Genomic DNA, 12,285 nt, shown 5'->3' with positions numbered 1-12,285 from the left:
ATATATAATATAAACTTTCTTAGTCTCTAAAATGTGTTGGGAAATTCTCTGCATGAAGGAAAATAAGAAAGCATATTGAAAATCTTCCAGAGCATTCTGTTGAGTTTTACTGCCCCCTTCTGCTGCTTGAATTTTTATCAACTTCTTTTTCTTTATGATACTGTGAAGATTGCTAGATAGGTTTTGTGTCTGATGTTACAATATTCATAAAAGTCTACATGTGCAGTGCTCATTTTAAATTTAACTCGTGAATATACTGAAAAAGAATGAAATATTTGTTCATTGAAGTGATAAGCCATTTATATGAGTTAAAAGAAAATGAAAAATGAAGCTCTTAATACCCCAAATTCCAAATGAGCTAACATTTTTGAGAGAGACATTTCTTATCGTTGAGTAGGGTTCCAGCACTCAGACATGCAAGAATGCTCTGATCCCACTCTCTCCAGCAAGGAGCTTCTTTCCATTTCCCTCCCTTCTACCTTAGTTGATTTAGTGATTCATTCAGAGGGAGTGGAGATTGCCCCATGTCTATTCATTCATGGCCTGCTGGCTAGAAGAAGAGTTTTGCCATCTTGCATCAGGGTTATTTATTTTTTTTAATTTTTAAGTTTATTTATTCACTCTGAGAGAGAGAGAGAGAGAGCACAAGCAGGGGAGGTGCAGAGAGAGAGGGAGAGAGAATCCCAAGCAGGCTCTGCACTGTCAGTGCAAAGCCCAATGTGGGGCTTTAGCTCACAAACCTTGAGATCATGACCTGAGCTGAAGTCAGACGCTTAACTGACTAAGCCACCCAGGCACCCATCATCAGGGTTATTTTTAAGAGATCTTTTAGCAAAGTTATACCACAGAGTATACAGAAATGCTACTTACAAAGGGCCTCTAGTTCAGTCCTTCAGTAAATCCTGGTTATGCACCCATTCCTGCCTATATAAGAGAAATTTCAAGGCTATAAAGCAGATTTTTTTTAATTAAAAAAATTATCAAATAAACCAATGAAGAAATACCAAATAATATCCATTTCTGAGTTTTATAAAAAGTTGATCTCCTTTCTTTTCTTTTTAAAAAACAATAATTTTAACAATTTATTCATTTTTTGAGAGACAGAGAGTGAGTGGGGGAGGGGCAGAGAGAGAGAGACAGACAGAGACAAAGAATCCAAAGCAGGCTCCAGGCAGGCTCTGAGCTGTCAGCACAGAGCCTGATTCGGGGCTCCAACCCACGGATGGGAGATCATGACCTGAGCTGAAGTCGGAAGCTTAACGGACTGAGCCACCCAGGTGACCCTCCTTTCTTTCAAACAACTCAAGTCTCTGATAGATTTTTTTTTTCTTCACTGTTCATGGTTGCATGTCGTAACTGCTCAGACGAGCCAAGGTAGATTGAACACAGTCCTTCTGTTAGAGTTAGGAATCTCAAATGGGAATAAGGAAGTCCAGTAGAGTGTGAACAGGGTGAACAGGGGTGTGCATGGTGAGAACACACTCACCAATTAAATATCAGGTTTAGGACTTTCAGTTTCTGTTCCAGCATGTAAGCAGCTTGAAAGTTGCCACTTCATCCTAACAACAAATAAAAACCTGAACAAACTGAAAGTTCTCTTAGGGTTGTGAGATGACAGGATAAAATCCTGTCCCCAAAATTTGAGAGACAGGCCATCCAGGGAAGCACAGCTTAGCAGAACAGAAACCAATGAGCAGAAACCTCCATGGAAACCAGTACCTGGACTGGAAAATGCAAAGTGTAATTGACGAATTCTGGATGCTCCATGTGGATAAGTCTGAGTTAAAAACTCCAGGAGAAGGGCATATGCTTTTGTGAGTTTCACTTCCTAAAGGTCTACTAGGTTCTCACAATGAATACCAGAAGAAGAAGAAGAAAAAAAAAACAAAAACAAAAAACCCTTAAGAACTCTTGAGAGATTGACAGGGAAAAGGGAAAAGTAACCATTTTGAAATATGCCAGAGCATTCTGTTCTTTTCAATAAGGCCTACATTCAAGAGAAACTATTTTAATAGAGCCTAAACTATTGGAATTTTTATCAGAGCAAAACTAACCTGGGGGGAAAGAAAATACCCAACTCCATCCCCCTCTTCCACACGTGACAGGGAATTACTCAACTCCAGCCCCTGTAGCCATCTGTCCCACCTGAAGTGTGGGACTGGGGTACTAAAAGGCACTTGTGGCATTCACAGTTCAAGGGCATAGGCTCACTAAAAGACCAAGCCCTGCTTATAGGACTATAGAACCCTTCTCCTCACTTCATACCTCACCACCACATTACTAAGGTCCTATATACTGTTAGGATGTCCTTGGAACCACAGTAGATGGGACGGCCATCTTGCCAGCGCAACCCAAGGAAAAGCCCCTAGTAGCTGCCAGAAGGAATTGGAGGTCAACTAATCACCAAGCAACAGCACCACCTGATGCGAAAAAGGGCCACCTGGACCTAAACCCGGAACCGCTGCAGCTTAAAAACCCCACCACACCTGGGCGCGACTTCCCTGAGTCACTGAACCTAGCCCGAGACCTTAGTTCCTGATAAAGCCTTTGACTGCTAAATTTTTTTAGCCTCTGACTCCTATCTTTACCCTGCCTTACGCCTGACCCTAACGTTTGGTGCCGAAACCCAGGGGGAGGTAGTAGCTCACCTCCCTTGGCTGAGCTCCCTCCTCGCCAAGCCAGACGCCAACCACCCTACTCTCAAGCGCCTACAGGAGCCGGTAAGTAGGACAGACCCCTCCTTCCCTCCTCCAACTATGGCTGACACCCATGAGAGACGTCTCGCAAGTCAGTCTTCTTTCCTTCTTTCCTGTAAGGCCCGAATGCCGAAAGGCCTGCACGCCAATAGGCCCCTTATTGCAGCTCGAGGGACGCCTCACCCTGCCATGCCAATGGGGAATAACGAGTCTAAACCACCTCGATCTCTTACCCCCCTCCAAAGTCTGTTAAAAAACTTCCGGCTCCTGGGCTTACAAACCGAACTTCGTCGTACCCGACTCATCCGCCTTTTCACTGTAGTCTGGCTTCAGTACAAATTAGATAATGATTCTCAATGGCCACCCAAGGGGTCTTTACAATACCAAATCTTAACCGATCTGGACAATTTCTGCCATTGGCTGGGAAAATGGGAAGAAATACCCTACGTCATGGCCTTTTGGGACCTCAGGTCTCGCCCCAACCTATGTTCCTCCTGCCCCCCTGCATGCATGCTCCTTGCCCTCCCACAACCCCCCAATGACCCCACCTCACCAACTTCCCCGATCTCCAACCGTTAGAGGATCTAGCCATGCCGCCCAAGGGCCCTTGCCCCCCTCCATACTCCCAACCCCCAGCCGTCCTGCCCTCGCCTCCCATATCATCCCAAACTCGAGATCAGGCCCCTCCCAGTGAACAGACCCCAGCGGCCATCTTACCTCTCCATGGTGGCAGGACCTGAAGGTCTGGTTCGCGTTCAAGTCCCCTTCTCCCTCCAAGACTTATCCGCCATTGAAAAGCGGCTAGGGTCATTCTCGGCTGACCCCACCCAATACATTAAAGAATTCCAATACCTTGCCCAAGCCTACAGTCTCACGTGGCATGACATCCATGTAATCCTCACCTCTACCCTCACCCCTGAGGAGAGGGAGTGCATCCAGGCCGCAGCCAGAGAACATGCAGACCAAACCCACATGACCAACCCTACTATGCCTGTAGGGGCCAATGCTGTCCCAGCAGCCGACCCCAATTGGAACTACCAACATGCAAGCAATGGTCACCGGCACTGGGACCAGATGATCCTGTGCCTACTAGTAGGCATGAGGGCAACCTCAAACAAATCAGTAAATTTTAACAAACTTCAAGAAATAATACAGGACCCCAATGAAAACCCCACAGCCTTCCTTAGCCGGCTCACAGAGGTACTTACCCAGTATACCAGACTAGAGCCTACCACCCCTGCCGGGGCCACAGTATTGGCCACCTATTTTATTTCCCAATCAGCCCCTGATATTCAAAAAAAACTAAAAAAGGCCGAAGATGGTCCTCAAACCCCTATGGCCGACCTGGTAAAGATGGCTTTTAAAGTTTTTAATGGCTAAAAGGAAGCTCAAGAAAAACGGCGACAGGCCCATCTCCAACAAAAGGTACAATTACAGACCCAAGCCTTGGTAGCTGCCCTGAGGCCAGTCACAATAAAGCCCTCTGGACCATGGCCCCCTCTGGGGCCTTGCTTTAAATGTGGCCAAGAAGGCCATTGGTCTCATCAGTGTCCCCATCCCAAAAGCCTACCAGTCCATGACCATTGTGCCAACAAATGGGCCATTGGAAATCCGATTGTTCTAACCCAAGGAATGACAGACTTGCGACGCCTCCATGTGGAGAGGCTTCACCCCGATTGGACTCTGCCTTCCAACTGCTGGAGATGGAGGATGACGACTGACGAGGCCAAGACTCAGTAACTCCAGTGACTCATGTTGAGCCCAGGGTAAAACTCCAGGTAGCAGGTAAGTCCATCTCCTTTCTGTTGGACATGGGGGCTACCTATTCCGTCCTGCCGAGCTACTCCGGCCCCACCACGCCGTCCTCCATTTCGGTCATGGGTATAAATGGCACCCCCTCCATTCCCCCATGCACACCGGTACTCACCTGCTGCCTGGATGGCTTCCACTTCTCCCACTCCTTCCTAGTCATCCCCACCTGCCCCACCCCCCTGTTGGGCCAAGACATCCTCAACAAATTAGGAGCCTCTATACACCCACCAGCTATCTGCCCCTCTCCCTCCCCCACTCATCTCCTACTGACTGTTATCACAGACAACACAGACCACAACCTTAACCCACTCCCAGACCTCCCAGTAAACCTAATTGTATGGGATACGTCCACCCCAACGATTGCCACCCACCGCCAACCTGTCCTCATTAGACTCAAAAATCCATCGCAATTCCCATCTAGACCCCAATACCCAATCTCCCACACCCACCGACTAGGCCTAAAGCCCATCATCAATCGCCTACTCAAGGAAGGCCTCCTAATCCCATGTCACTCCCCCAGCAACACCCCAATCTTGCCTGTACAAAAGCCTAATGGCTCATATAGACTAGTACAAGACCTCCAAATAATCAATGAAGTGGTAATCCCTATCCACCCAGTAGTGCCCAACCCATACACCCTCCTCTCCCAAATTCCCCCATCCACAACCCATTTTACAGTGCTTGAACTCAAAGATGCCTTTTTCACTATTCCCCTACATCCTGAATCCCAATTCCTCTTCGCCTTCACATGGCAAGATCCAGTCACCAATTTGGCCTGCCAACTCACATGGATGGTACTTCCCCAGGGGTTCCATGATAGTCCCCATCTCTCTGGGCAAGCCTTGGCCAGGGATCTCCTCAAATCCCCACTCTCTAGTCACTGTACTCTACTACAATACATAGATGACCTTCTAGTATGTGGAACCTCTTTCAACCACACCAAAAAGATACAATCCATATCCTAAACTTCCTGGCTAACCTGGGGTATCGAGTCTCCCCACACAAAGCCCAAATCTGTACTAGCACAGTCACATTCCTGGGAGTCTCACTCACACCTACCACCAAGGCCCTAACCCAAGACTGTCTCCAAGCCCTCCAGACCCTGTCCCCACCTACTAATGCAGACGAAATCCTCTCCTTCCTGGGTTTAGTGGGCTTCTTCTGGCACTGGATCCCTAACTTTGCTGTACACGCAGCCCCCCTATACAAAGCAGCTAAAGAAACCCCTCAAGGCCCACTCTCCAGCCTGGGATCGGTAGCAAGGGTCTTCCAACGGATGGTCACATGTCTAGTCACTCAACCGGTCCTTTCCCTCCCCAGTGTTTCAACGCCTTTCCTCTTATACACAGATGAAAGGGCTGGAATTACGACAGGGCTCCTAGCCCAACCATGTGGCCCCAAGTTACAAGCTATCGCCTACCTCTCTAAACAACTGGACCCTACTATCAAGGGGTGGCAACCCTGCCTCAGAGCACTTGCATCAGCTGCCACCCTAACCAAAGAGGCACTCAAACTTACCCTACACTGCCCCCTAACAGTACTCTCATTGCACCATCTATCTGATCTCCTTACACATAAGGCCCTGGTGCTCCTCTCCCCATCATGCACACAATTGTTCCACCTGCTCTTTATTGAAAATCCTGAAATATCTCTCCAACTCTCCCCCAGACCTGTATAATACTTATGCTCTTACCTTGTTTTCTCTGTTTCGTACAAAAACGAATTCATGAAGTTTCCCAGGTTGCATTTCACCAGATGGTGGTCCGGCCATATTCCCACCTTCCAACCTCAGACCCCACATACCATGACGTCACCCTTACACCCACAGGAAGCAGCCAGATCAGATTCGTTGCCCATTATCACCAAAAAGAGGTTGGAATGTTAGGATGTCCTTGGAACCACAGTAGACGGGATGGCCATCTTGCCAGCGCAACCCAACGAAAAGCCCCTAGTAGCTGCCAGAAGGAATTGGAGGTCAACCAATCACCGAGCGACAACACCACCTGATTCGGAAAAAGGGCCACCTGGACCTAAACCCGGAATCGCTGCAGCTTAAAAACCCCACCCCACCACACCTGGGCTCGACTTCCCTGACGTGTCTCTCTCTCTCTCTCTCTCTCTCTCTCTCTCTCTCTCTCTCTCTCTCTCTCTCTCTCTCTCGTCACAGAACCTCGCCTGAGACCCTAGTTCCCGATAAAGCCTTTGACTGCTAAAATTTTTTTTTAATGTTTATTTATTTTTGAGACAGAGACGGAGCATGAACAGGGGAGGATCAGAGAGAGGGAGACACAGAATCTGAAACAGCCTCCAGGCTCCAGGCTCTGAGCTGTCAGCACAGAGCCCGACACGGGGCTTGAGCACGAGATCATGACCTGAGCCAAAGTTGGCCGCTTAACCGACTGAGCCGCGCAGGCGCCCATAAAATCTTTTAGCCTCTGACTCTTATCTTTACCCCGCCTGACCCTGACATATACCAGAGTTCCTTTCACCTGGTACACACTATAAAGCCATTAACAAAAAATTATGAGGCATACTGAAACGCAAAAAACACAGTTTGAGGAGACAGAACAAGCATCTGAACCAGACTCAGATAACAGAGATGTTGGAAATATCAGACTCTTAATTTGAACAACTATGATGAATACACTAAGGTTGCTAATAAAAAAAGTAGGGGCGCCTGGGTGGCTCAGTTAGTTGAGCGTCCGACTTCAGCTCAGGTCGTGATCTCATGGTCTGTGAGTTCAAGCCCCACACTGGACTCTATGCTGACAGCTCAGAGCCTGGAGCCTGCTTTGGATTCTGTGTCTCCCTCTTTCTCTGCCCCTCCCCTGTTCATGCTCTGTCTCTCTTGCTCCCTCAAAAATAAATATTAAAAATTTTTTTTCTAAAAAGTAGACAATATGCAGAAATAGACAATATAAGCAGAGAGATGGAAATTCTAAGAAAGAATCAAAAAAATACTAGAGATTAAAAACACTGCAACAAAAATGAAGAATGCCTTTGATGGGCTTATTGGTAGACTGGACATGGCTGAGAAAGAATCTCTGAGCTTGAGGATATGTCATAGATGTTTTCAAAACTGAAAAGCAAAGAGAAAAAAATACTGAAAAAAACCCCAATATCCAAGAAGTGTGAGACAGCTGCAAAAATAAATGTAATATATGCAAAATTAGAATATATGAAGGAGCAGAAAGAAACAGAAACAATGTTTAAAGCAATATTGACTGAAGTTTTCCCCAAATTAATGTCAGACACTAAGTCACAGATCCAGGAAACTCAAAGAACACCCACCAAGTAGGAACGTGCTAATAAAACCACACCTAGGCATATTATATTCAAACTGCAGAAAATAAAAGAGAAAAAGCCTTGAAAGAAGCTAGAGGAAAAAATACCTTAATTTAGAGGAACAAAGATAAGAATTACTTTCTACTTCTCAGAAACCATGCAAGAAAGAAGAGAATGAAGTAAAATATTTAAAGTGTTGAAAACAAACAAACAGAAAATCACCAAACTAGAAATCTGTAACCTGGGAAATTATCCTTCAAAAGTGAAGAAGAATGGGGCACCTGAGTCACTCAAGTTGGTTAAGCATCCGACTTGGGCTCAGGTCATGATTTCATGGCTCTTGGGTTTGGCTCATGGGTTCAAGCCCCACATCGGGCTGTCTGCTGTCAGCGCAGAGCTGCTTCAGATCATCTGTCTCCCTCTGTCTCTGTCCCTCCCCTCTTTCTGTCTTTCAAAAATGAATATCATAAACATTTTTTAAAAAGTGAAGAGGAAAAAATTTCTCAAAAATTGAATGGAATTTGTGGCCAGTAGGTCTGCCTTGCAAGAAATGTTAAAAGATATTCATTCTCCAGAGAAAAGGAAAATAATGTAAGTCAGAAACTCAGATCTACGTAAAGAGCATTAGAGAAGGAATGAGGATAAAATAAAAACTTTTATTTTTCTTATTCTTAACTAATCTAACAGATAATAGTTTGTTCAAAATAATAACAAAAATGTATTTGAAGATTATAGCTTATGTATAAGTGAAATGAATGACAGCAATGATACAACGGATGAAAGGGAGAAATTAGGAATGTTTTGATATTATAAAGTAGTTGTACTACCCATGATGGTATACTGTTACTTAAAAATGGAGTTGGGGTGCCTGGGTAGCTCAGTCGGTTAAGTATCCAACTTCAGCCCAGGTCATGATCTCATGATTCGTGGGTTCGAGCCCCACATTAGGCTCCATGCTGACAGTGTGGAGCTTGCTTGGGATTCTCTCTCTCTGCTTCTCTCTCTGTCCCTCCCCCACTTGCACTTTCTGTTTCTCAAAAATAAATAACAAAAAAAGAAAATGGAGTTGGGTTAGTTGTAAATGTATATGGCAGATTCTAGGGCAACTACTAAAAAAATTTTTTTAAGAGCATAATTGATATGTTAAGAGGAAATAGAATCCTATAAAATTGTCACTTAAAATCATAATTAGTAGAAAAAACAGTGAAAGACAAATATAGGAATACAAAACAAAGGCAGCAAATAGAAAACAGTAACAAATATGGTAGATATTAATCCAGATACATCAATAATTAATGTATCTTTAAACAACAAAGATAGAGATTATCAGGATGGATCATAAAAGGAGACCAAACTATATAATTTTTACAAAACCCACCTTAAATATAAAGATACACATATAGATTGAAAGTAAAGGGATGGAGAAAACTATACCATACAAACTAATCTAATTAAAAGAAAGCTGTAGTAGGTATATTAATTTCAGACAAAGCAGACTTCGGAGCAAGGAAAATTATCATGGACAAAAAGGCACACTACATAATGTAAAGGAGTCCGTTCTACAACAAGGTATAACCATTTTTAACGTCTATGTACCTAACTACACAGCATCAAAATATATGAGGCAAAAACTGATAGAACTGCAAGGAGAAATAGATGAATCCACTATTACAGTTGGAAACTTTAACACTCTTCTATCAAAAATAGATAGAAAATCAGTAAGAACATTAACTGAACTCAGAAGTATCATCGATCAATTGGATATAACTGACATCTATAGACCTCTTCATCCAAAAATAGCAGGATATACATTCCTCTCATGGTCACATGAAAATACACAAAAATAGACTGCGTTCTGGGCCATAAAGAAACACTTTAACAAATTTAGAATAATAAAAATCATGCAATGGATGCTCTCAGACCACAATGGAATTAAACTAGAAATCAGTAATAGAAAGATAACTGGAAAATCCCCAAATACTTGAAGGTTACACAACATATTTCTAAATAACGCATGAGTCAAATTAGAAATACAAAGAGAAATATAAAAATACTTTGAACTAAATTATGATGAAAATACAATTTAAAATTTGTGAGATTCAGCAAAAGCTCATGGAAGCTATGGAAATATATAGCATTGAATGCATATATTACAATAGAAGGAAGATCTAAAATTAATAATCTAAGTTTCTACCTTAGGAAACTAAAAAGAAGAGTAAATTTAATCCAAAGTAAGCAGAAGTAAAGGAATAATGGATATTAGAGCAGAAATCAATGAAATTGAAAATTGGAAATCAACAGAGAAAGTCAATGAAACCAAAAGCTGGTTGTTTTAAAAATCAATAAAATCAGTGTTTCTAGCTAGGATGACTTAAGAACAAAGAAAGAAGATACAAATTACTAATTTTAGAAATGAAAAAGGGGACATTACTAGATATCCCATGGAAATTAAAAGGATAATAAAGGAATACTATGAACAACTCTCTGACCTGACCACAAATTTTAAAACCTAGATGAAATGGACCAATTCCTTGACAGACACACTACCAAAACTCACTCAAGAAGAGTGAGACAATATGAATAGGTCTATATCTACTAAAGAAATTGAATCAATAATTAATAACCTTCCAAAACAAAAAACACTAAGCCAAGATTGATTTACTCAATTTCTACCAAACATTTAAGAGAGAAATTATATTAATTCTCTACAATCTTTTCCACAAGACAGAAACAGAGGGAATACTTCCTAACTCAATCAATAAGGCCTGCTTTACCTTAATACCAAAACCACACAAGACATTACAACAAAGTAAAACTACAAAGCAATATCTGTCATGAATACCAATGCAGAAATTTGCAGCAAAATATTAGCAAATGAAGTCCAACAATATATAAAATAATTATATACCATGATCCAAGTAGAATTTATTCCAGATATGCAAAGCTAGGATCTAACAAAATATGTATACAATCAATATGAAGAAAACTATAAAACTTTGATGAAAGAAAATGAAAAACAATAAATGAAGGAATATTCTGTGTTCATGGATAAAAAGACTTATTATTGTCAAGTAGTCAGTTCTTCCCAACTTGATCCATAGATTCAATGCAATCCCAATCAAAATTCCAACAAGTTATTCTGTGGACATAGACAAACTGATTCTAAAAATTATATGGAAAGGGAAAAGATCCAGACTAGCCATCTCAATATAGAAAGAGAACAAAGTCACAAAACTAACACTACTGGACCTCCAAACTTACTATGTAGCAATAGTAATCAAGGCAGTGTGATATTGGGAAAATAATAGATAGATCAATAGACTAGAATACAGAGCCCAGAGTAGAGCCCCATAGAGTCAACTACTCATTAACAAGGGAGCGATGGCAATGTCACCAAATGATGCTGGAACAACTAAACATCCACATGCAAGAAAAAACAACAGAGTTTAGACACAGACTTAATTTCTAACAAAAACTAACTCAAAATAGAGGTAAAAAATGCAAAACTATAAAAGAAGACATAGGAGAAAATCTAGATGAGCTCTATTATGTTAATGACTTTTTATTTTTTTTAAAACCTTTAAAAAAAATTTTTTTAATATTTATTTATTTTTGAGACAGAGAGAGACAGAGCATGAACGGGGGAGGGGCAGAGAGAGAGGGAGACACGAGACTCTGAAGCAGGCTCCAGGCTCTGAGCTGTAAGCACAAAGCCCGATGCGGGGCTCGAACTCACGGACCGCGAGATCGTGACCTGAGCTGAAGTCGGACACTTAACCGACTGAGCCACCCAGGCGCCCCTGTTAATGACTTTTTAAATAACGACATGATCCATGAGCTCAGAAATAATTGATAATCTGGACTTTACTAAAATTAAACACTTCTCTGCAAAAGACACTGTGGGGAGAATGAGAAGAACAGCCACAGACTGGGAGAAAATAATTACTAAAAGACACATCTGATAAAGGACTGTTATCCAAAATACACAAAGAGCTCTTAAAAGTCAATAATAAGAAAACAAATAACCAGGTCACAATATGGATAAAAGACCTGAACAGATTCCTCACCAAAGAAGATATTCAGAGGGCCAATAAGCATGTGAAAAGATGTTCCACATCATATACATCAGAGAAATGCAAATTAAAGCAACAATGAGATTACCACTGAACACTTAACTAGAATGGCTAAAATCCACACCCCTGACAACACTGAACAGCTAGCAAGGATCTGGAACTACAGAAAATTTGTTATATTGCTGGTGGGAATGCAAACTGTTACAGCCACTCTGGAGGACAGTTTGACAGTTTCTATAAAACTAAACATACCCTTACCATATGATCCAGCAATCACACTCCTTGATATTTGCCAAATCGAGCTGAAAACTTATGTCCACCCACAACTACATGCAGATGTTTATGGCAGCTTTATCCATAATTGCCAAAACTTGGGAGGAACTAAGATTTCCTTCAGTAATTGGAAGGTACTTCCCTTC

General features: G+C 42.3%; 1 protein-coding gene across 2 annotated transcripts in view; it reads left to right on the top strand.

The window, feature by feature from the left end:
* Nucleotides 1-12,285, top strand: part of LOC132686119 (uncharacterized) — a 30,018-nt gene that overhangs the window by 3,876 nt on the left and 13,857 nt on the right. The window contains exon 1 of one of the 2 annotated variants that reach the window (XM_078441103.1): nt 3,283-4,481. The exons of the other annotated variant lie outside the window; for it this stretch is intronic. Coding sequence (XP_078297229.1) covers nt 3,420-4,076 — 657 coding nt within the window. The 5' untranslated portion in view covers nt 3,283-3,419 and the 3' untranslated portion in view covers nt 4,077-4,481. Of the gene's footprint in view, nt 1-3,282; nt 4,482-12,285 lie in introns of those variants that run through there. 2 annotated transcript variants of the gene reach the window in all.

The sequence above is a fragment of the Panthera onca genome, chromosome F1, assembly GCF_046562875.1.
Source record: "Panthera onca isolate mPanOnc1 chromosome F1, mPanOnc1 haplotype 2, whole genome shotgun sequence".
NCBI classification, from domain to species: domain Eukaryota; kingdom Metazoa; phylum Chordata; class Mammalia; order Carnivora; family Felidae; genus Panthera; species Panthera onca.
The sequence above is the reverse complement of the archived record's forward strand: the minus strand, read 5'-3'. Positions and strand labels throughout refer to the sequence as shown.